Genomic DNA, 26373 nt, shown 5'->3' with positions numbered 1-26373 from the left:
TGGCTGAAGCAAAATCAGAGATGGGAGCATTTTTAACTATTTTATAATGTCTTATAGTTGAGTGTTGTAAGTGTATAACCTTTATATTTGTTTCCTTTATTTTTTACTGTAGCTGTTTTGGATTGGATTTGAAGAACTGGATTTCTGAACTTGAGGGCTAAATAAATACTGTTGGTCCTTCTTCCCAATTTAGACCATAGAAATCCTTTGAAAATATGTTTTTTGTATGTGTGTTTTGTCTTTTTGTTTTGTTTTTTTGCTTCTTTTTTGTGTCAAACCAAATTCTGTTAATTTCAGTCGCTGTGCATCCCTCTGCTTACACGGCATTAACAGCATTACCAATGTTTTGCCATTGCTGGATTTTTGATTTTCATGTAATGCCCTGGAAAATCACATGCTGACTTTAAGTTTATTCAAGAATATCTCGATTGCACCACTGATAAAGTTCCTTTTACAGTTTTTGGTTGTATCTCCCCAATTCTTGGGCATACGCCAGAGTATTTGCACTCGGCACAACACCTGCCCTTAGGGAGTGTCAGCTATGCTAATAATAAACAATTGGCCTTGCGCCTAAGATTTAGGATCAAGTGCGATTAGTTGTTAAGATCATTCGATGCATCTGGAGTTGACATCTCTTTTTTGTCTTGACAGAAATTTAAGAAAAAATATTAGAGAAATTTAAGATAACGTTGCTGCATGAGGGCTTTTGCTTTTCATAGAGCCACTGCGCTAGCTTGGCTAAATGCTTCCTCCCATATTTCCATTCCTTTGAAATAGAATACCAAACACCTTTTGTAGTTTATTCATGCCAGGTTGATGGGTTTGCGGTTGTATTTTGGACACTGTTGCCGGACTTTTTACTGCAAACATTAGTTTACCTGACACTGTTTGAACTGCGTGTTGGATATAACCTGCTCGACTCATGATATAACCTCTTGTTAATGTTGCAGGTTCAGCCTTCATGATGATGAACACGTCTGGACGCTTTGCCGGGCAGAAGGCCTTGCTGCTGACACCACAGTTAAGGGAGAATGACACCCACTGCGTTACCTTCCACTACTATATAGGAGGCAGAGACAATAGCCACCCAGGTCACCTAAATGTCTACATCAAGGAAAACAACAGCCCCATGGGGATGCCCGTTTGGAACGTGTCGGGTCCAGCCACTCGCTCCTGGGGACAGGTAGAGCTGGCCATCAGCACCTACTGGCCCAACTTCTACCAGGTGAGGAAATGCAGTCTGAATCCGGCTCTGTTTTGCATAATGTCTCATCAGAAAACTAGGTTGCTCATTGTGAGCAGCCTTTATAGTTAAGCTAAAGTCATTAAAGCCTGCTCGCTGGGTGGAGCAAGACAAATTTATTATTTGAGGAGGTCCAAACAATCGCACAATGGCCTATTCAAAACACCTAAGATTATTGATTTCTGGGGCTACCTCGGTATCCATGGTAATCTGTTCTCTCTCCCTTCTATCTGAGCCTGTTCTCTTTTTCCAATTCTGAAAACTCATTTTCACTTACCAATGCACATGACTGCTGGCCGGGGCAAGGTGATTTCACACTTGCCTGGCTATTAGTCTTCGCCGGGGCTTGTTCCACAAGTCCACCAAATGTTAATTGATGCAGAGAGACCCCTTAACCTCCCAATGGGAGACTGGTCCCTTGGTGAATTATTTCATTATGGCCTGGCAGAGCTGGTCCACGGTGGAGCTGAGGGGAGTCCTCGTGCTTGCTCATCATAGCCACCCTGATAACTTAGTTAACAAGGAACACCGCTGAGCTTCTCACTGCTGATTGCAAGATGGAGGCCTTAATGAGAGACACATGGACAAAAGAAAGGAAGAAGAGGAGGAAGGAAGCAGTATGGTGACCCCCGTGTGTGACATAATGATGCAAAGCCAGGCTGGTCAGATGTTTTGGTTTGTTTTAGTTCAGCTCAAAAGGTGTTTGGATTCATCGTACATTCAGACATGTGGCTGAAACGAATGCAGACCACAAGTTTAAGTGCTACATGTCATTGGTGTGTACTTTCTTTTTTAAATTGAAGGGACTCTTTACTGTCTTTCAACCAGCTTTGTGTGTAAACCAAAGCCTAGATATCCCTCCAACCCCCAGAAAAACTCTGCAGGATGACTTAAAATATGACATCCGGTAGAGTTTTGCTGGTTCATGGACTGTTGTTTGCACTGAAGGCTGAGCGTATACGTATTTTCATATTGCCCTGGCCTGGATCAGCTGTGGCTCAGAGGTAGAGCGGGTCGTCCTCTAATTGGAAGGTCAGCGGTTTGATTCCCAGCTTCTCTGGGCAACATGTCGAAGCATCCTTGGGCAGGATACTGAACACCGAACTGCTCCCAAATGCCACGTCATTGGAGTATGAGTGTGAGTGAATGATTACTGAGTAGCAGGTGGCACCATGTATGGTAGCTTCGGCCACCAGTGTGTGAATGTGTGTGCAAATAGGTGAATGAGACAGTGTAGTGTGAAAGCACTTTGAGTGGTCAATAAAACTAGAAACACAAGTACAATCCATTTACCATTCACCTAGTTGCCACAGAGGACACAATGAGTATAGAGGTGAATCAGGGAAATATCAATCAAGATAATGTTACTGTATTGCCTATTTATCTCCTAAAATGTCTGCAGTTCCCTGCTTAGCTGTAATAGTGAGAGTTTGTGAACAGGAAGTGGGCGCCATACTATTTCCTGCACATTTTCCTGCTGAAAAAACTAAGATCAAACACTAAAACTAAGCAGTGCTGATCAAATACAGAGTTCCCACGGTCACGAAATTCCTGGAAAAGTTATGACATTTGAAATACTGTTTTCCAGGCTGGAAATACTTTGAAATTAACAGCAAGTTTGGGGAAAATTTTGAATATGTATTGTTTTCATTATTGTTTAAATGTTTTCCATAAAATTCCCAGAACATGTCGAACATCACACAAAATACATTATTTTTAAATTCTGCGCTGCACAACCATGGATTGGATTGGCTGTTTTTATATCCCCCCAAAAGTGGCGCAGCCTTTGACATTTTGTTATGTACCTGTATGTGAGGTCTGGTCTGTTGGTGTACAGAGCTATATGGTGGCAAGAATGTCTAATTTGGATGTAAAGATAGCAAGCGTTAGCAGTTTCGTTATCCGCAAGTGCCTGTGAAGTGCTTGTTTATAGGCCTAACATCATGGAGATGGGGTAAAAAATTGTGGAAAAGTCCAGGAAATTTTGAAAATTCATTAGTAAAAAGATGTGGGAACCCTGCAAATATAAACCAAGATTCTGTTAAAGCATTGCCTATTTCTCTCCTGAAATGCTTTCAGAGGTAGTTTTAGTTCAGCTTTAACCAGCAATATGAGATAGTTTGCGAGCAGCTTGCAGCTGCTGTGTCGAATGAGCAAGTCTGCATTACATCACCCACCAGTGGGAGCATTTATTGGATTTGTACAGTGCAGTGCATTGTGGTAGTTGAAGGTTTTCTACCTCGAGACCAAAGGCAATGCCACAGTCCCTTTTCTCTTTATTTCAGGTCATGTAGCACCAATTTCAAAAGTATTTTGGCTTTCTACTGCATAGGCAGCCTAGTTTTCTGCAAGGACCCTCTTTATATTGGTGAAATACTTCTTTAAGAAAAAAAAAGCTCTGCTCTGCTTTTATTTGTGAAGTTCAGACACTTTGACTTCAACTGTTTCTTCCATGCAGCAAAACCAACCTTTAAACTTTGGTGCTTTTGCATTCAAAGTGAAGTCTGGTGATGCTTACACATGTTGGCGTGCTGCTCTTCGTGTCTTTCAGCACATCTCTACGTAGGGTGAGCATTTATGCCCAAAATGACGTGTTATGCTTTCCAGCGCGCTCAGGGAAATTCCCAGCATCTGTTGCCTTTCAAACCCCAGTGGAAGGTCTGTCTTGGTTTGTAATTGTTCCAGACCCAAACTGACAACATGGGTAGATGCGAGGATGCTAATGAACTTAGCGCCACTCTCAGTCAAGAAAAGAGAGGCCAATGCTTGAAATTGTCCCTAATTAACAACATGGCACTAATTATAGGTATCTTTAATTGCATAGTAACCTACGCAATTGTCAAAGGGAAGCCACCTGATACTTGGAAATTATTTTTTAATTACCAGTAAGGCTTGTAGTCATCATGAGCCTTTCAGCCTCTGATAATTACACTTCTGTCAGGTCATCTCCAAAACTTTTAATTGAGATTGTCATGCATTTTTCAAAACTACTGAACATAAAATCTATAATTTTCAATACATGCATTGTGTCTACTGATACTGCACACACTAGTCAAGAAATGTGCTTAAGATAATTTATCTATGTATATGCAGCAGTGCACCAATGAGAGAGAAAAACCCAAATGTCCTCATCTATCTTGATTTCAATACAGTAGAGCCTATGGCAGAGCTAATCAATCCTGCTGTAATGTAGTACTTAGCCAAGTCCCTCAGGGATCGCCAGTGCGGTGATGTAGACATTGAATGTTGGGTTCAGCGTGTGTCTCTCTAACAAATGAGAATGGTGAACTTTCCCGTGACATCAACAGCTTCAGTCCCATGTGAATATTTTCAGTCTGTGGGTCAGGCCCAATTATGCACTGCACTATCATTGATGTTGGAATCAATTATATCACAGCTATTAGGCAGCCTGACTGATGTCTGTTGCACAAACAAAGGATTTCAATTAGAGAGTGGGGGCCAGTTCATTTGTCTGGTGGCGATATATGGAGTGGTTGGCCTTTTAATTTCCTTTAAATTAGCCTGTAATGAGGCCATAATTGGCACCCAAGACATTCACTTTCATATTTCATGAGACAAAAAAAGAAATTTATAATTAGACAGCCTTATCTGAAGGCATCCTGCCTCCCAGATGACAATGGTAACTATCTCCGCTTTCACATTCCCAGGCTACAAAAGGAATCTCAGAGATGTAAGTGTGTGCAGCCTAGCTACGACTGGCAGGACATAAGTTTTTGTGTGAGACCATATCCATTAATATATACCATGCAGTGGAAGATATAGGTTTGTATTTATGGAATAATGGCATGCAAAACATGTGCAGTCTGAGTGTGTGTGGTGTAATGGGTCTCGGTACCACACCCTGGCTTTGGGAAGGGACCGGCATTCTGTTTCCCTTTTTATCACAGTGCAGACCAGCGAGTGCATAACTCTGACATTCTGCAGGGACACGCCCTCTGTCAGGGCTTAGGACCATTTGTTTTGCAGGAGAACTTGGTCCCTAAAATAGGGTAATGTTAGTCCTACGCAGCACAGTTGTAGTTGATTTCAGATGTTTTGGTGTCAGAGATAGAAACAAACATGTCAACGAAGTAACACAAGACTCAGAGCAACTGCTTGAGGCAACATATAGGTTCACATGTGTTCGCACTTACATCCAGTGGCATCTATCCATGCAGATATTTTGATCTCATTTTTTTTTTTCAGGTTTTGAGATATTTGCCTCTAGGATTTCTAACACAGTCAACAAGTTTTATAGTATTTTTCCTTAATAGAAAGCTGTTCCAGCAACATTCATATGTATTCATATTTGGTTTATTTGCTCATATAATTACCAAAACAATAACAAAAACCCCATTATACACTTTTTTTCTCATAATATTTCTACACATTCCAAGAACAAACAGGAGCAGGAAGAAGAAAATGTATCAACAATTCAAACAGTTGACAGAACAAACTAAACTGAAACTTTGCCTCTTTATAATTTAAGTCTTTGCTAAGTGAAGATTCATGCATCACAAAATTAAAACAGTTTGTGCCAAACAAGCTCATGATTATGTAGAGATTACAGTAGCTGCTCCTTTATATTTCTACCCACCAACTGCCAGGTGAAACAGTTTTGTTGCTGAGGTTTAAGCTTGCTGATAACTGACCTGGTGTTTGATCAAAATCTTGTTTAATGACGCAAATGGGAAAGATTTTAAATTGCCTTTTGCAAAAATACACAGCATATGTCATAGGACAAAATGCTTCGTTTAAAGGTAAAGTAAAGTAACACTGATAAGGTTAGCTAGATCTGTTATTTCAATCTGTTTCTGCATATTGACAACTCTGAAACAATCATATTTCTCTAATGTTAGCATGCATAAATAAAATTGTTAAAGTTCAGGATTTGGCCCTTTAAAACTGTAATATTTGGAAGCTACTTTATGTCACAGCTTTGCTACAGTGACTTCCTGTTTACTTTTTTGATTGGAAGGACTTTATACGCAAATGTAGATATATATACGTCAATGCACTCTCATTCACCTACATTTTTTTTGGGTGAGGGCAAAATTCTTAGCACTTTGACAACTTAAATCAAATGATTAGATAGCGGTTTCTCAGTGGTGCCCCCCCCCCCCCAACACTGTGTGTTTGTCACAGACTGTGCTAATCATCTCAAGGCTCAAACTTAATTTAACACTTGCATGTCATAACACCTATCAACTGTGACATATTGTGGAAATAATGTCAGTGGCCCGCAGCTGTGTGTCCAGCTGCAGCCCAGCTCCGAGCAGATCGCATTATCAGTAGCTGAACTTCTCTGTGCACACGGGCAGCCTCACTCAAGTGCCATTTGAAGACATGTGCCCATTCATCATTGGTGTTATGAGTCTCCTCTCTCCTCCTCAGATTGTGTTTGAAGCCGTAACCTCAGGGCAGCGTGGCTTGCTGGCCATCAAAGATGTCGTGGTCCAGGGCCATCAGTGCAGTAAGTCCTTTTCCCCCTTCACTATAAAAGAATATCATCAAACATTCATTGTCCTCTCCATGACACCCTCCCAAATACCTGTATCGTTGTTCTATTCAAGGCCTCCCAGTCAAACAAAGGGCCTTCAAAGAGTACGCTACAGTCAATCCAAAGTACAAACCTCCCTCCTCCTAGCTCCCTGAAGATTTATGAGCATACAGTTGACATGCTGAAGTGCGCTCAGGATATAATGTTGGAGAGGCTGTGTTAAATCTATCCTTTGAGAGACGGGAGAAATAGTGCAAAAAAAAAAAAAAACGGGGACGAAAAACAAATACCGCCCCACAGTTTGCTGCCGCTCGTGTTTTGATTCCACTATTTTTCTCCTCCCTTAAGGATATTCAGTACAGCATCTCATCTCTCAGATGTCGGAGTTCTGCTACCCTTGCTGAATATAAGCACTTACTTCAGAGTGCGCTGCAGAGCTAATGAACATGTAATCACTCGCATATTTAGAGTTTTTTCTGCTTCAACTTTTGGGATGGGCTGCTGCTGTGGGAGAATGAGGGCTCTTCATGAATCCTCATGTCTGTGCTTTTGAGTAGTGGGAGTCATGTTAGTTCATGTAGCACTCCTTGAGTTTATACAAAGAGGTTTTCACACTCTTAAGTCTAAATCGATACCGCGCAGGTTTTCATCAATTGATTAATGCTTTACCCCTCATAGCTGAAGTATCAAGCTCTGATTGTTAGGCGCTAATGACCTGGTAACCATTTGAAAGCAGCTGAATTCCTACAAATGTTATGTCAATAAGATGGATTTATATAGCAATAGGTGTTGCATATAAATGTATTTGAGTAAATCAATGAGGCCTCGCGACGTGATCAATGTTTAAATGCGCAAAAGTGCGAGTGGATCAATAACCTGCTCAGTGGCAATTGGGTTTCTTTGAGTGATAAGCAAAGTGATCAGAGCGACTCCTCAGTGGAGCGCAGCCAATTCATTTTCTATTTATACGACCATGTGGAATATCTAGCACAAAGGTGTGATTATGCCACTGGGTGGTCTGCCTCTCCTTGCATCATTAAAGAAGACATTAGCGAGGAGAAAAATAGATTTGTCTTTTTTGGCACCAGATGGATTGACAGGACAAAGTTATAAGGGAGGTGTAGTTCAAAGACGAGGTTGTAAAATATTAAGTAGAAGTGAAAGTCTTGATGATGAAAGTGATAGAATTAGCTTTTGCCAAGTCTTTAGAGATTTGGTTATGTTTCGAATCAAGGTCGCTCCACTGAATTGCCCTATTTTTCTGTGCAGAATAGCGGTACTAATCAGAAATGTTCTACATAAGTTACTTTGTGTGGACTATCCCAGTCAGTGTGCGTGCTGATATTGAGCAGAGTTAGAGAAGAGAATGATGCTTTTGGAGAAATCTCCTCAATCAATGATAGGATGCAGTTTAAAGACAGCAGAAATTGGGTTTTTGGTAGGTGCAAGATTGGCCTCTGGTGTCTCATTTTAAGGATTTAGGTGGAATGGTCCTCTCAAAATGATGCTGGCCCCTGGCGCTGAGGGGTATAAGATAGTGTAATAAAGAGCACTATTCATTTGAGCCTACTTCTCTCAGATCTCCAATTTTGCATTCAAATCTTGGCACAAGAGTTAGATAATGGGTTACAGTAAAATCTTTGGCATAATCACTAAATAATACTCTAACACCAATTTCTGGTGATTAATTCTTATTAAGTAAAATCCCTATTGGCAGAGTTGAATGTTACATCTAAGCATGTAATCTTGTATGACTTTTATTGCAGCTGTCTGATCGATATTATCATGTTTTCCCTTAGTGAACACACCTCACTTCCTGACTATAAAGGGAGTCGAGGTAAACGCCGGACAGACGGCATCTTTTCACTGCACCGTCAATGGACGCAAAAGGGACAATTTCCGCCTCTGGCTTCAGGTGAGATCAATTTTTATCCTTTTACTTACACTCTAGATCAAAGACTAGATCAGAAGATGGAATCGGTATTAGAAGTGGGCCCTCTGGAAATGAATGTGTCTCACTGAAAGGACCATACTGTCTGAATATGTAATCTTCTGATCAGCAGTGCTACTGTTGTCTAAGACGGCTGCAGGCTAATGTCGTCTTTAAAGGAATACTTCACCTCCCAAATGATCATTTGTATGACAGTAACTCACCCCGTGTTACGCTAAATTTGAGAAGAAAAATGTGTTTTTATTAGCTGCATACTAAATCCAAAACTGAGAAAATTCTTGATGATTTAAAGTCACAGGGCCACATTTAACAACAGTAAAACTGTATTAAAAAATCTTTTCACAAACACTCACACAACACAATATAATCCAAGTCTATTTCATCAAGTTGTTTGCTCAGTGCTTCCCAAACTTCGAGAGTCTGCTGATGGTGTCCTCAACTTCTCAGTCAGATCCACCATTTTGCTCCTTCTCAGCTCCACCAACTTGTCCAAATGTGGTCACTTTTGGCTCCAAAAAACCAGCATGGCTGAATTTGACACTTCAAACTAGGAATCCACATGACATGTGGTACTCACCACATCTCAGCCTTTCATACCCTCGGGTAATGAAGAACAAACAAAAAGAAGTTAGCGGTATCTTATCGGCCACGAGAAGCTGGAAATTATCGGTTTTTGGTATTGGTTGAAATAATCATTACTGTGCATCGCTGCTTATGATATCTTCATATCTCACTTAGGAGTCAAAGGGAACCTTAGTGATTTGATTTATATCGTGTCATATATCGATATCGACTGAAATGAAAAAAATGATCGCGATAAGACTTTTTTTCATATCGCTCAGCCTTAGTCTTATCACAGTAACAGTATGATATCGACATATTACCCAGCCCTGGGTGAAGTATTCCTTTAAATGAGGAAAATGTAGCAGATTATCAAATAATTCATGTTAAACACATAACAGTGACATTGGGTTTAAGGGGCTAACAGTATTTGTCGTGACTGGAGTGGTTACTAAATCAACGTGTGGAAAAAAATTAGACCAAAGTAAAAGACATAGTGAACAAAATATAAATTAATAACTAATCAGCAACTTCAAAGTTCAGTAAGTCATGTTATTTGGACCCAAGTGGCTGAGTGAAAGGGAGAGAGGGTTATAAAAAAGAAAGTATTTGGTTATTTTAAACATTTTTAACCCTAATTACATAGTGCCAAATGTAAACAGTTGCACCACAGTAATTTTCCTGATTGGGGAGGAGATGTCCTTTAAAACTGCACAACAGTAGACCTCAAACATAGCTTGTGGTGAGCAGTTTAACCACAACTCTAAAGGAGAAAATAACCGACAAGGTGAAAGTAAAGAAGAGGCGCCATGAAGGGTTAAATCATGTTGATATATGTCCAGGGTTCGTACAGTCATAAAAAAAACCTGGAAAGGTCATGGAGTGTGCAAATGGCACATGGTTTAGGGAAAAGTCATTTTGTTTCACAAACTTGTATAATAACACATGATGTCATCAAGGGCTGTCAGAAATTCAAAATTTCAATGATAATTAATCTTTTTGCAGTTTCAGGTTGTGATAAAGGTGACATTTTTGGTGAAAAAAATCACAAAAAAAGAAGGCCAATTTTTTTTCTTAAAAATTGAAAAATAACGTTTTTTTAAGAAAAACAAAACAGTCAATTAAAATAAATACAAAATACAGCCATTTAAAGCTGTATGCCCCTCCCCTAAAGCCAAAATAAAAACACAAGTGCCTTCACGAGTGCTTAAAAATTAATCTGACATGCCTCCTCCTTTTTTACATGCCAACATCCCCTTTCATATATAACAAACAGTCCCTAAGACATACTTAAAAAAACTGAATTTTTTATTGTTTTCTATAATATATATATATTTTTGAAAACTGGATCAACATCACTTTCATTCTGCATTCAGACACATTTTGCAAGTATTTCTACCTTTGAAACCTGAACAAATTAGTTTGATTTCTTTCAAAAACATGGTACAAAAGGCAAGAATTGTCCGGAAATTGCAAGAAGTAAGTAGGTAAAGAAAATAATTTTAAAATAACTAGGGAAAAATGTCCAGAGAACTATATTTATAATTATTACTATTATATATTTAAAATTATTTTGCACAATTATTATAATTTTTAAGAGGTTTCTTAATTATTTTTTGTTTGTTTTGTTTTTTCGTAATTTTCTGGTAATTTTCTGGTAATTTTCTTTTATATATTTACTAATTTCTTTCTAATTTCTGGGTCATTTCTCTTTAAGTCGCTCATTGCCGCCTTCTCATGTTTTTGAAAAAAAAAAAAAAAAATATGCAGACGTTTCATTTGCCTTAAAGTTAAGAAAAGTCATGGAAATTTATTGTTAAAAAAGTGTATGAACCCTGTATATCATTGCAGCTAGTCACGTACCATGCTCATACAAAGTATGGAAACACAAACCAAAAGCTGTAGAAATCACCTCTGTGTCTGGGAGGCAGGGGATCACAGTTGTTTCAGATCACCGCAGTATGGTCTTAACCTATATAGATGTTGGCTCTGTGGATACTGTGTACTATATCCGGCACAACTGAGCTGCACAGCAGTCTTGAATTGACCTTGTTCTGAGCAGCGAAGGTAGTGCATCTGGCAGACATAACCCTGCCGGCTCTGCTGCTAAGCACACTGTCACACATGTGATCAGTGGGAGCATGACGCCGGGTAAAGGTCCTCTGCCAGGTACTCCATCATTTTAACAAACACGTCCTCATTAGCACAGGAGCTGGAAAACAAACATTAAGTGAAGTCCCCCGATGACAGTAATGAAGAAATATTTCTAATGAACAAATGTCCCCCATCTGCCTGCTGTGAGGGGTGACAGCTGGGGAGAGCCCACCGCGTGTTTGTGTGCGTGTATGTGTGCACGCGCGCTCCTGTGTGATAAATGTATTCCTACTATCAGCCACCGATGGGAATGATAGGACACAAACAAACGCGCACGAGAACAGACAACGAGTACACTCAACCAGAGTTTCTGAAAACACACAAGGTCAGGCCACTTTGCTTATTAAACCTTTCCATTTTGTAGGCTCACTTGTGTGTTTGTCTCGCTTCCAAACAGGGCATCGGTGGACGGGAGGCCCCGATGAAAGCCACTAAACCTTGGAACAACCGGCGCTTCATAGGCACTTTTGATGTAGAGAACACAACCAAGGGCGACTCGGGCCGCTACCGCTGCATCGTCCACTCAGACAAAGGGGTTGGAGTGTCCAATTATGGGGAACTAACCATAAAACGTGAGTATTGGTCCCAAAGCAGAGAGAAAACACAAACACCGGCTATATGAACTAACACAACAGACAGCAGGAATGTTTTTTTTCTCCGTGCACACGACCTCTATGCATCCAGCAAAGTCAACAGGAGATAAACAGGAAATGCTGCGTGTTCGTAGATGAAAATGTCCTCCAAGGCGATACTAAAAATACAAGCTTTTTATGTTGATTTGTTATCCAGAGGACTTTAATACTTCCCCTGAAAAGGCTGTCCTTGACTGAGCACAGTTCCACCTAAAAGATCACAAAGGGTTTACAGTAACCTCACTGATATTTCACTCCTGCAGTCATTTGATATGAATTTATGGAGTCTTCTGAAACTAAATCCTGCAAGGCCTCACTTTCCTACAGCCCTATAGCCCGGTAATGGCCTTCTATATTTCTTCACCTCAATTTTCTCTCTGTGCTCTCAATTGAATTTACTGCCCCGTTTTTTTTCCTTTCTTTCTTTCTTTCTTTTTTTTTGTCTCCAAGCTTTATGTGATTGATAGGTTTAATCCTGGCTGTCCAGATCGAGGTCTGTCAATCATGCGAGAATGGCCGGGCCCAGACACAGCAGAGTGAAGAGGGAGATAAAGTCTCTTTGCCTGAGTGTATCAGTGGGTTTCAGCGGCGTACTCAAAGAAAATTTACTGACACACTGGAGGCACTCAAAACCACGCTCGTGCATAAATTCAGCAACAGAATCACTCGCACATCTTCGCACTTACACACACTTGCTAGACGGCAATATTTTTGCTGATCGCTGCTTTCGATGTGTTACTCGATGTATTTTTACACAAGACAAACCCGTTAAGCGTAAAGTGCTTTTGTCATAAATATTTCAAATAATTTTCTAGATTTAGGCATTTATCGAATCTTCTAATGCGTCCTGCTTTAAATTCAGCAGAGATTTCACACCTCGATGACTCCGACATAAGCCAACCCGTAGCGGGAAGAAAAGAGGCGTTTTCACGGTTATAAGTGTCACACATAAAAAAAGGCTGATATCTCCTCTTATCGTACCAGTCATAAAACAAGTGCTTAACCCTCCTAGCAATGTGTCTGAGTCGTAAATCCTCCTTAAATGTGTATTCACCGCTTCCGTGACTCGTTTTTGGAGGAGTGACCACGGAGCGATTCTGTGGATTATGAGCCTGCTACAGTCACACGTCGGCTCGCTCCCCCTCCCCTCATTACTATACACTGCCTTTTTCTTCAACATGAGGAGAGTGAATGCTTGATTATCCCAGATAATCACTACTGCCTTTCATGCCAGTATTCAGTCAGATTTATGCGCCTATGTGGAAGCGCACTGCATGTATTTCCAGAGCGCCATACGGATTGGGCCAGTGCGGCCCCTTCCTCGTGCCCCCCTCGTGATGGGCTCTCCTGTAGTGCAGCCAGTGGTTCTGAAAGGGGGGATAATTACTCCCTGTCCAAGTGCTGGCTCCTTTCTTGGCCTGGTTAGAATCACCTGGAGCCCACAAAGCGTCCGCTGAGCTCCAACATAGTATTCTGGGCCATGCTGCTCAACTCAAGGCTGCCGAGGCGCGGCCGTGTCAGCACTAATGAGTATAGCCACCAAAAATCGAAGGCCGACCAGTCAAGCTCGTCATTTTCCTGTGGCCACCTCTTCTCCTATCAGAAGCAGATCAATTCTTCACTCACAGCAGCCCAATTAGGAGAGCGCACAACGTAATGAGGACCTCTTGCATCTCAGCAAGAGAGGCTCAGTGGATGTAACGGGCAAATGAGAGAGGGATTTATAAAGAGTCAGGTCTAACTAATCTAACAACAGAGCAGAGTGGCAGCGCTTATAATTGCTCTCTGTGTGGTGAATGGCAAATGGGTGGCGGGGCGTGTGCGTCTGCAGTGTCTGCATGAATGTCAGGTAGTATCAATGAGAATTTTACTCAATTTTTCTGATATATGAAAGACGAGAAGATCAATGAATTTAAATGACCAGTGTGTAGGATTTAGTGGCAGCCTGTGCTAAAGGTAGTAGACTGTGCTCAGCTGATAACTTCCTTCATGTGCCATTCATGATCTTCCAGTTAAGATTTCTTTACGGTTCATTGGCGGTGAGATTTTTACCAGGAGCTGAATTATCCGCCAAGGTCGCTTCCTCTAGAAAACAAACAGATTGGGTGATTAAAACCACTAAACACACAGAATAAAGCAGTTTCATATTAAAAAAACAGTTTTTCTGACGCTGCTCATCGAAGAGGGGCTGCAAACTACCGTGGCTGAAGCAAAAAGCATATAGCCCTATCAAGAGCCAGAGTTTGGTTTGTCCTTGTCTGGGCTAATGTAGAAACATGGCGGTGCAACATGGCGGACTTCGAGGATAGGACGCGCTCTCTAAATATACCATTAAATTTCAATTAATACCTTTAGCCATTATTTGCTTAAACCACTGAACTCAGCAGACTCATATTGTCTGTAATATTTTGAAAGTCATGTATAAGAGAAAAAATAAACACATTAAAGAAAAAAAAGCAAATAATGAAAAGGAAGAGGAAGAATTGTAGTGAATCTTACCAAGCTAACCATGTGTGCAGCTCGTCCATACTGACAAAGTTTAAACGTTTCTATCTGTATGTGTGTCTCTAAGCAGCTAACCAACATTAGCTTGTGCAGGTAGCCAAAGAACTTCTGTGAAAATGAACTGCGTGGTAACCGGGCCTCTATTTGAGACAGGCGTTTATTTGTCAAAATGTGTAGCTACACTGGGTCAGTAAAAGGGACTGGGCCTTAAATTGGGACTAGGCTTATGTTTTAGGTTTTACAGTAAGCAGCTCATTCTCATCTAATGAAAACACGACAATCAATATTTTAATTGGATCATAGACTAAAGAAAACACTTAATATATTAAGTTCCATTTCTGTATAACGTCCACTAAATCCAATACACACTGGACCTTTAGAGAAATAGACATTTTTTTAAAATTTAGGTCGCAGTCCTGTATGTTGGCTCTCAGTACGGTATGTCTTTGTCATTCTGTGTTGGGTCCATGTGCATGCCGGTGTGACCGTTTTCCGTTGCCTGTGCATGAGTGTGCATTTGTGTGATTGCATTCTGGCAGGCAGGCAGGTGCTGTGGTAGAGGGGGGCGCAGCTGTCGCCAGGCCGTTTGCCTGTCTGGTCAACATCATGACAACAGCTGCTCGCTGACCCTCGCGTATGGCCGCCACTGTCATCTGCGCCGCTGTCACCCATCTATAGCCAGCGTGAAGCTCAGCGCGGAGCCCTTTCCAGGGCCCCCGCTGCTGTGAAGCCGCCTCGCGAGGCTTAAACAGTGGGAACTGAGTTGTTAATATCCTAAAGTGTTCCAGCACTTGAGTGTATTTCACACCGGTAATCCGTTATTTTCAGTGCGTCTGCTTTGGCTGTTGAACAGAGGATTACTGCACCTACAGGAATTATTTCATCACTGTAAGCTGCTGCTGCTGCTGCTTTTGTGAAGCAGCAACTTTTCAAAGTTAAATGAAATGCTCGTTGCTATAATACATCACGCTGCTTAGTCACATTGTTTCATGAACTGTCTCAAGTGATAACAGCAAAAATAGGACTGAATGGCAGCAGTGGCATGTGCGCTTTATAGTGCATAAAAAAGCATTTCTCTATAGAAAATGAAGATTTACTGAAATTATTAAAAGGCTCGGACATTTGTATCCTACTGTCACAGGTGATCCTACAAGAGGACCAGATAAAAAACAGCATGATGCAGTGTCATAACTTCAGTGGATATTAGTTGGTTTACTTTCGTGTTAACTTTCTCACCCTGTGAGTCAGTCATTTCTGAGCCAGCAGCTGAAAACTTTGTCGTAGTTTACATCACAAGGTGTTATCAAAGAATGAGTGTGTTGGCAAATGTGTCAATAACATCAACCTACATGGCACTTGCCTGCTTTAAAGCTTGACTAGATTTTTTTTTAATGGTACTGATATAACTCAGTTGTACTTTTAGTAAGTTTTACAAAGTTCTTACTTTTTAATTTGGTTCTGTAATGACTGAAGATACTTATTATGCAATAAAATAAATTACATCTGGTCTCCTAATCATACATGCCATCTGCTTTTCTCAAGAGAAAACATAAAAGCCAAAGCACTACAGGAAAACCTGAGCTCTCTGTTCTCTGAAACCAACTTTTGCAAACCCATTTCATACATTTTAGTCTCATTTGACATTTTAAAATATGACAAATGCCAAACACCATTACAACACCAGTATTTCAGTACACCATCATACCTTGAGGGATGGCATTACAGAGTGAGCCAGTGCTGCTTTGTGTTGTTTAAATTAATCTGAGCATATTGCTACTTAACTCAGTTAAACCTCTTTTAAGACATAACAACAGACCACAAAAGACCATCAAAACAAGCCAATGGTTGAAGCCAGATTTTGGATCACCCCATTCTTTTGTCTGGCTCCAACATTCAGACTGGCGTTCTGCGTGCAAGTCAAGAAGAAGACACACTGGATTAGCTGGTTCGCTTTAGGTGATGTTTGACAGCAACACTGGGAGCTCAGATTAGTGGGAGTTTAGGGACCTGCGATGGAGGTCACCGTAGGGTAACCATCTGCTGAGGGAGAGCCTCCAATTCTCTGCAGGACACCGCAGCCTTTATGTGCCGGGAGACTTCTACCTCTCCATGACAACTCCATGAGAAGCAGCCAGACGTCTAATGGCATTATTCTGTTACATGTGTGTGCTCATTAGAGCTGCTCACCCTGGCCTCTGGGACATGAAGCTATTGTAGTACGTGACAAGGGTAGATTCTTAAGCACTGCCTCGGCTGTGGGACAGAGCTCTTTGTTGATGATCAGTGGTCTTTGGTTGCACCAGCAGACATGAATGACATGCCAGTGACATAGTGAAGGTGCCCCTCTGTTTAAATGGTAACTGGGACCAAAAATTTTGTCAAATGCGAAGATAAAAGTGTAGAAGTATTCTTCTATATGTTAGATGTTTCACCTCCCTTCATGTGTTGCTGCAATGTCCTCTTACCTGGTTATATGCTTATGCAACCCTGAAAATATCCCGCAGTTATAATAACTTGTCTGACATTTCGGGAAGTCTCATTAAAGCAGAAATGGCACAAGGTTTAAGCGAGATTAGACAAATATTGGTGACATAACAAAGAAAAGGTCATCTTCAATGTTGTCATTGAATGCCACATTTGTCTGAAAGAGATAAACTTGTACTGAAGAACTTGAGCTCAAATTCTGACACACACCGAAGGTTCAAAAGGCCCAGAAATGTGTCTATAATTAATATTCATTTTGATGAAAAACGTCCTTCCCTTTTATGAAATATTTGTACAATAACATCTATGGAAATGTTTCGCTCATCAAAAAAAAAAGACTTCAGTTTTCTCTTAGGCTATAATTTTTCTTATATTTCAGCGTTAGAGTATTAATGCATTTTTTTATTTTTTTAAATCATGTTAATAGCTTGCCAACTTTCCCGAATTTAAGAGACTGTACCAGGCTGTGTTTTACAGCTAGAATAATGATACTGGTATCATATGAAACTAAAAGACCTGAGAAATCCAGTGACACCAGTTATGCCATGTCCGGTTCTCAGTAAGGGGGCAAAATAATGCTCCAAATTTAGGACACATATTGGTGATGGAAGAACAGCATGGCCATTTAACTGAGGTCCCTTGTACCCACTTTATGCTGGTCTCGTCCAGCTCTTGTTTATCATGTGTCTGTTTTTGTGTGTGTTTTTGTGTCTTTGTGTGTGTGCCTTTTTGTATATGTCTGTAGGTGAGGATCAGGCAGGGGAGTGTGGCTGTGTGTATGTGCGTAATAAGTATGTATATGTTTGCGTGGGTTGGGGTACGATGTCTCATGTGATAACTGTGTACAACTGCAGTGTATTTATGGTTAATACCTTAAACATAATTAAGTCACAAAATTGCATTTCTTGAAACAACGATTATGTAACATACTGAAAATGGAATGTACTGTGTTCAGTATAATTGTTATATATAATTATTATTATATATAATATATTATTATTTTTAAACAAGAATTGCTGTATCGTGAATATAGACTTCAAAACAGGTTTGTAATGAAAACTAATGGAATTGAAAAATGCAATTAATTGTGATTAACTATAGGAATTCTGAGGTTAAAAGGTGAGGAGACCCTTCAACCACAATAACAATCTGAGCCTGTCTAGCAAAAATGACTGCTTTTAATAGAGATACAATGGCGATGTGAAATCGCCCCGTATGCTTACATTGTAGCCCGTTGCGTTGCTGCCTGCTGCTACCTTTTCGCTCAATACTGGACCAATTTCAAAAACAGCTTTTCTTATCAGTCTTGTAGACACATAAACACGACGTTAAAGGGTTCAGGTTGAAAAATGCTGACGTTATCTTTAAACAGTATTCCAGATCAGAAGAGATTTGTGCACATAGAGTAACTGTATTATTTACAAAAAGAAGTGAATCTTTCAAAACCAGCAACAAGTGCAGAGTGAACACATCCAAATTCATTTTCTTCAAATCCTGTTTACATGCAGCTCTTTTGTGCTAGCAGCCATGTTTTAGAGAAAAAGCAGCTCTGACTGGATTATTCTTGAACATTTCAGACATCAGAAATTCAAAGAGAAAAATTAGTTTAGTTGATTTTTTACAATATCTGCACATGATGAAGTAGTTTGTAGGAGACTGAATTGTGTTTTTAAAGTAAGTCAACATAATGAAGACGTTGTAGAGTCGGGTTTTAGGCTTTCTCATCTCAGATTTTCAGCTTTGGATAGAATGATAAAATTCCACAGCAGTCATGAGTCGAGAGATTTAGTCAGACAAGAGAGATGAAAACTACAGTAGCTGTCAATTAACAGAGGCTTTTCCATAGAAGTCCTCTGATTGAAATCAATACATTGCTCAATAGAAGCAGCATTTGTTGAGGATTGGCTGACTTTAGTCCATTTACCACTGATGATGAGATTCCCCACCAAGCTGGAACTATTGATTGTCACGTGGTTCCTCTTGAATACCTTGATTATTTGGAAACATAAAGATGTTTTTCATGTGCTTCACACGATTTGTGATTGAAGAAATTGATTTTGAGCATCTTGTTTTCTCAGTTCAAGCCTTTCACCCATTTTTTTTTTTTTTGTGGGAATGTCAGCACTTTTTCCACAAATTAAAAACTCATAATTGCTTTCTCTATTGTCAAGACTTTCTGCAATTTCACTGTTATAATATGTTTATCTAACCTCGAAAACGTTTGGTTTTCATAGAGCCTCCAGTGCCAATCGCACCACCACAGCTGACTGCTGTTGGTGCCACTTATCTTTGGATCCAGCTGAACGCCAACTCCATCAACGGGGACGGCCCGATCATTGACAGGGAGGTGGAATACCGCACTGTGTCCGGCACCATGTACGACCTGCAGCCCGTAGACAAGACCACACACAAGATTGGCCACCTGGATCCAGACACAGAGTACGAGATCAGCGTTCTGCTGACCAGACCTCTGGAAGGAGGCACCGGAGCCCCCGGACCTCCTCTGAGGGCCAGGACCAGATGTGCAGGTGAGGCCAACAACACCATTAGTTACACCATTACCACTGGGAGCTTAGGGGAATGATGCAGTGTGTTTGTTTCACAGTGTCACATGAACAGTTAAAAAAAAAAAAAACCCTATTCATACATCATGTTGTAGATGTTGTGTAACATAACTCGCAGCCAAAGCATACAGATTTTCCTCAAGCCTTAAATGTTTACTAGAAATAGAAAGAATATTCAAACGTGTACTTTCAGATGAAAAATGTGCTGCAAGGGGTTATTGTATCTATTTAGGTTGGACCTGGAGTTTGCAGAGATATACAACCACAAGGCAGTAATTTTAGTATGAGGTTGGTGCGTATGCAGCCTGTTTTTGCAGAGCCTCTGTCATTGTTGGTTGCCCAGCAGTTTCTTTTGGTGACGCTGGACATGATACTAACGATTATCCCAATAATGGAAATTCACCGCAATCAACTTACTGTGAGTGCTTTTCATCTAATCTGTAAATCGTATATCGTCCCGTTCTTAGTAACACTGACATCCTACCGCCTAAACTGTATGTTTGAGCTGGATGAACTGAATATACTGCAGCTAACATACATAACAAATGTAGTATCACTGCCAGTTCACATTTATGTGGAGAAACTCTGAACACAAAAATATGAGTTAGTTGTGAATTCTTTTTGTGTGTATAAATCTTATTTTTTCTTTCTCACTTGAAAAAGTTTCTCTAAAGTTTTATTGTAGACAATCGAGTCAGATACTTTTTCTAACAGACCTTTAAACAAAACACTGGAGTGGGCCGGTAGCCCTTTCTCAACTCTAGCTTTATAATGACTTGTCAATTACAATCTGAGGTGAAGAGCAGTATATGGAGCTTTTGATATCTTTTGCAAAAATAATTTGCAATTGTGAAACTGAAAAAAACAAGGTTCTCTCCCTGTCAGCACTTTGCACAGTTTGAACACAATGACTCACTGATACAACACAGAATTATAGTGAAAAAAATAGCTAGATGCTGGAAATTGTAATAGTTTTTTGAAAAAGAGTGGTCAAAGCAGTTCAAGCATCCATTCATTCAGCAGTTTGTATTATTATGGCCTTGGGCTAGTTGTATTTGAGATTGTACCATCCCTAATTTACTTTTACAAACAAAATATTTCCAAAAGATTCCTATTTTTACAGATCACCCCGTGCTTACAATAAATAGCCATCAGGGCTCCATTGTTGGTGAAGCTCCATTGTGTTTCCTCTAAAGCCTCATTGCATTTGAAGCAAATAACTGCGGCTCACAATTGCCCAACATATATCACTGCCATTTCACTTAGGTAATTATTTTTGTATAGTAGACAAAGCCCTCTGTGTTTTCATTGTTTCCACCTATAGATCTTCATTAAGATTGTTGGCATATGGACATAAATTGTCTTTTTTCCCAAGTAATATATTCTACCTGCACACCTGGAACAATTAGAGCTGTGCATACTCTTTACAGAAAAACAGATATGAACCGGTGGAATAACAACAAGTTTAAGCAAACTCTTTTAACTTTCCTCGCTAGTTGGAGCAGCTGTGTGTCAGTGTAATTGATATGATTTATGGCTGGCTCCAGACATAGAGCTGAAACTGCCCTGCCACATGGTTAACTCTATAACTACTTGTTTATTCGGGTTAATTCTCATTTCAAAGTCCCTGCGAGCTTCTTAATTCATCAGCGACACAGATTGATATCATGCGTGAGGCAGAGTGGCACCTTAAATTTGGATCGTTATATTGCCACTATGCTGTGGGCAGTCGCACTCAAACATGTACATAAACACTTTGAGAACGCCTGATGATATTGTACAAATTGCCCTTCTCACAACATTAACCAGCTAAATTCCCATGCTGTACCAGGATGCCAACTCTGGGAACAAAACAAACCTAGCCTCAGCATTTTCCCCCGGCTAATGCTGTTTGGTGTCCAGAGAAATGCTGATGAAAATGAGATTTTTCTCCCCTCCCTGCCCAGGGTGTAACCCCCTCTCCCCACTGTGAAGGTCATGAGCTTATTCATTTTTAGTCTGGCTGATAGGGATGAATGACCCTACCTGTGCAGCCTTCTGAGCCGGGCCCAGCTTCTGCGGGGGTCCTGCCCCCTTGGCCGCCCTGCCGGTCACAGTCGGGGAGATTGATGGCCCCGGCTCGTGAAGTGTGTTTGAGGAAGCAGCTCTTGATCTTGTCCGGCACTCTGCTGGTCTTTCCCACTGACAGGCTGGGCCTCAGCAGAGCTCCTAATTGAACGGTTAAGACTCACAGGGCTGTGTGATACATCACTGTTGATACAGGCAGGCCCGCAGACTCGCTCCCTCTCTCCCTGCGCTGCTGTCTGGAGGCGCTAATGAAAATCTGTGGCCACTTTAGAGCACTGTCTCTCGCATAATTATTCATAGCCATGCCTTGGTCACTTCGCAAACTGAACAATGTTTCTGATGACAAAGGATGTTTTAATTCAATCTTCTGTAAAATTGCGAATGTATAATGCAAGGACGCTACCAATTCAATTCAGAGGCAGGAGGTAGACAGGGGCAGCTTTGAAAGGTTTTTTTCCCCGTGAAGCACTTCCATTACTTTCCCAGTGAACATCAAAAGAATGTCCGTATCCAAGGCTCTGTGATTGCTTCAGGGGGTTATTTGTGGGTTTCAAGGGTTTGCAGAATGATTCAAACAACATTTTGCTTTTGCATATCCTCACGTCTTTCCTCCGTCGATGTCGAATTTCACAGCTTGTTAACATTTGTTACCCCCCCCGTCCCCACCCCCATTTTCCTGCTGGCCAAAATTACTTACCAAACTCAAAAGCTAAAAGAGAAAAGCATTTGGTAAGCGCACTTCTCTGCCATGTGAAATTTGTGTCTGTGTGAAGTTGTTTACCACTTCAGAGTTCTCCACGCTTGGTAAGTGCTACTTGAAGGAAGACACTGTTTTATCAGGTGGTGCCCTCGGTTCACAGCAGGGTGCCCTGCATTTCAGCAACACTATTGAGAAACCATCTCACACTGAGAAACCATTTCCAGCCCACACTAGGATGGCAGATAAGCGAGCCTTAAACAACTACTCCTCTGCAGTCTGAGATGTACTTTGGAGCCGTGTGGAAAAGTATTATCCAGAATCTTCACCTCGTAATCTACTTCGGGTTAAGACGGTTACAGACACATTTTGAACACAGATTCACGCCAGCTTTGGAAGCAAACGTTTGGGACATTTTGTGACTTGGATAAATCAGCTGTAGTACGCTTGGACATTTCCACAGCCTCTCTTTTAGCTAAGCTAAATTTGTGCAAAATTAAGGCTCCTATGCCTATTTTGCAAGTGTTGTGGTGTTTTTTGTGGTTGGATTCGTCGGGATAAAAAAATTATTCACCAGTCTGTAAACTCGACTTCTGCCGACTTCTAGCCAGCTAGCTTCTAGCGAGCCGGGTGAAGGTTTTCAAACATAAATGTCAAGAAAATGACAGAAATGATGGTCACCAGTCAAACTAGCAGTCTCGGGTGCTCCTGAGACTTTGCCTCAGGTTTTGCACAGCATGATAATGCTACATGAAGGCAAATTTTCACATTTGTGGACAAAAAAAATTTCATAATTCGTAATCCCACTATTTATTATACAGCATAAGAAAATAAACTGGACGACCTCCATACTGCACGGGATATCATGAACTGTAAGATGCTTTGATACACAAAAAACGTGGCCAAACCTTAGACTGAGCTATTCAACCAGGTGACTTTTTCAGTGTTGCCAAAGTAGCTTTTTCAACAGAACAGAAGTCCTCAACAAAACATTTAGATGCCATGGGAGCTATGGCGCTGATACTGCAGTGCAGAGAGCGAGAACTTCAACATAACTTTAGCAACTCACTACAATTGAACTCCCACTGTGAGTTGCGTCTCCTCTCCTCCTGCCTGTCACAAACCTACTGCATGGCTACAGACTCGCGCTGATGGTGACACAGCCGTGGATTGCGATTTCTCTGAGCAGCATGCATGTTGATGAATTAAAATATTTTTATTTATTTATTTTTTTGATGATCTGAATAAGTTGCTTTATTTGGTGATAGTCGCTTTTTAGAAATAAGTTGCCAAGATTGTCGGAAAAGTCTCTAAATACAACAAAGTCGCCAAATTGGCAGCACTTTTTTCTGTATGGCGATCTGACAGAGCAGAGGACTCTGATGGGAGAAGGAGAGCAGGCGTGCGCTTTACGGTGATGATGGTAGAAATATGAGGTGCTGTACTGTTCCTGTTGTAGATTGCTGCTACACACAACTACTACAAGTAGCTGCGTGCGTTCTGGAGGAGCATCCATACGGCCGTGTTGCTGGGGTCAGGATGTGTGGACAGTAAAATCAATGATCAACCAGAAATCATAGATTACCCGAACCATCCAGAAGAAATGATCATTATAAAGCAGTAGCCAAGAATGTAAGAAGACAAAAAAATGACTAATTTACATTGCACAAGATAAAGGAGCTGATGGGATCGCATTTCACTGGAATCATACCTTAAATAATTCTATAACCATGAATTTTACTTAAACAACGTCTAAATCAATCAGCTCTCAATTATTTAAAATCCATTTCAAGTTGTTTGAATAAGGGGTGCACATGCATGCAGAGATAATTTCATACTAGTTTCCATGGTGAAAGAACAGTCTGTCCTGCGTGCCTCATCTCCACCCTATGGCCTTTGCTGTCCCGCTGGCTCCCAGGCGCTTTAAAAATGTCGGTACATGATGTCCATGCTGGGTCCAAACACCTGCTCAGACTCCAGCCTCTGCCAAGTCCACATCTCCGTCTATAAGGTGTCTCCATCTGCGCTCCGGTACCACGTGGGAGTAGTCTCATCTGTTTGTTTTTACTTTGCCATTCTGTTGCACTCAGTGCTATTAAACACGGGGGAATGAGCATTAATCAGGGATCAGCCCTCGCTTAAACACCCGTTTATAAGAGCGGCGAGTAGGGAGGAGCTGCGCAATTATGTTCACCCACACCAAGGCTGGTTATTTGCATTTAGCCTCCTGGTTAATTTGTGAAAGACCAGGTCTGTTTTGATGCAAATAAGAATGACGGCAGTGTCTGGCAACATGAAAATGGTAGTAATGGTAGAAACAATTTTTGTGCCAAGAACAATAACTTGTTCCAGTAACATTGGTGTCGGGACATAACAACTTGAAGGACAAGTGTGAATGTTGTCACAGTGAATGTTAAGCCGATTTTCCAGCATGCCTTTTCCCATTATAAAAATTCCTGCAAAGTTTTACATATATTTAGAAAATCATGTTAATTTTTTCTCATTAATATCAATTGTTAGAGTGTTTACTAAGTGGCTTTACAAGCAAAGCATTAATCAAATACTACAAATATATGCTTTTTAATAAATCAGTGCATTCACAAGGCTGTCATTGCATGTACAACACAAGATTGGGTGTGTTAGTGGAACCTGGAGAAAAATATTAAAGCAGCCACACTCAATGAAGCAGTCCTACAATATAAACACATCATATATGGTTGGGAAAGGGGGCTTTCAAACACACCTAGAAAGAAACAAAAATCAATGCTCAGTGCTCCTTGCCTGTGAAAAAAAGTTCTTCTGATGCACAAGACAGACACCAAAGTGGCTGCAAAACTTTATTGTTGCTCTGTGTATATGTGCATCAGAAGCTTGAATAAAAATTTTCAGGCAGAAAGCATCAAATGTTAGTGAAATATTTCTCTACAAAGGGTCATTAGATAGGAGGGCCATCGTTTTTATCCAGAAAACTGCAGCCACTTTGTTCGCCTACATATGTTCACAGGCAAAGCTTGCTCCCTCTGATACAGCAGCCAATGAGGCATCTATGTTTCTATATTCTATATCTATCATAAAAGGGTATGTTTATAGGTGCCACTATAGGCTGTCTGTTAATGTAGGCCCAGTTCAATATGCAATTCAATTTTATACAATTGAGGGTCCTTGCTGTGTCCCTCTTTCAGCTAAGGCCTGAAAAATGTTGACAGCCCCTGCTTTTATACTATTCTTCTGTACATTATGTCACTTTGTGTAATGCTTATCTGTGTGGGTTTAACTACATAAAGTCTCAGTGAAGTAGAAACCTTAAGGAAGTTATTCTACACAGGTCAAAATACATAAAATACATTATGAAAGTGGTCCTGTGCAGATCAGTATAGTCCATAGAAATCCTGTCCAAAGAATACCTTGGCTTGAAAAGTTAGTGAATCACACACAAACTGTGGAAAAAAAAACCTGTTATAAAAGCATGGTACGCATGATAAGAATGATTTTAGCTGTACAGTTAACCGTCCGATGATGTCAGTTACTGACTAATCAACCTGTTCCTTTCCAGACCTTAAACCTATCTTTAAACCTTACGAAGTCATGAATAATGGTAAGTTAATGTCATCCCCTTTTCCTGCCATTGTTCAGCTGTCAAAAAAAGTGCTTCGAAAAGTGCAATTCACAGTACAAAAGGCCTTTTTCCCCCCGCCATATCCTCAATTTGTCAAGAAACTGTTCACTTTGATAGACAAGATGATTAAACGACTTAACTTGCTGTTAGGACAGTTGTGGCTCGGTCTCAGCAGCTATTTTTATTCACAAATTTGCGTCCAGTTTTGGTGAAAGCTATGAGAAATTCTCTGCTCTGTGCTCACTCACTCTGTTTTGAACTTGCAAAGCCATGTATCAGGAGAGTGGGAGACCTTTCGTTCTGGAAAAATTGATGGTTTATGTCTTTTTGTATATTTGATGAAACTACAATAGTTTAAGAATAAAAGAAGCACGGTATAAAAGGTGCTGAATAGCTGTC

At 40.6% G+C, this 26373-nt stretch overlaps 1 protein-coding gene across 13 annotated transcripts in view; it reads left to right on the top strand.

Moving 5' to 3' along the window:
* Nucleotides 1-26373, top strand: part of LOC121951210 (receptor-type tyrosine-protein phosphatase mu-like) — a 197850-nt gene that overhangs the window by 59526 nt on the left and 111951 nt on the right. For all 13 annotated transcript variants that reach the window (XM_042497451.1, XM_042497462.1, XM_042497460.1 and 10 more), the window contains exons 3-7: nt 951-1225; nt 6638-6716; nt 8543-8658; nt 11807-11981; nt 19265-19558. In XM_042497451.1, coding sequence (XP_042353385.1) covers nt 951-1225; nt 6638-6716; nt 8543-8658; nt 11807-11981; nt 19265-19558 — 939 coding nt within the window. The remainder of the gene's footprint in view (nt 1-950; nt 1226-6637; nt 6717-8542; nt 8659-11806; nt 11982-19264; nt 19559-26373) is intronic.

Source organism: Plectropomus leopardus, chromosome 12 (genome assembly GCF_008729295.1).
Source record: "Plectropomus leopardus isolate mb chromosome 12, YSFRI_Pleo_2.0, whole genome shotgun sequence".
Classification (NCBI taxonomy): Eukaryota; Metazoa; Chordata; class Actinopteri; order Perciformes; family Serranidae; genus Plectropomus; species Plectropomus leopardus.
The sequence above is the reverse complement of the archived record's forward strand: the minus strand, read 5'-3'. Positions and strand labels throughout refer to the sequence as shown.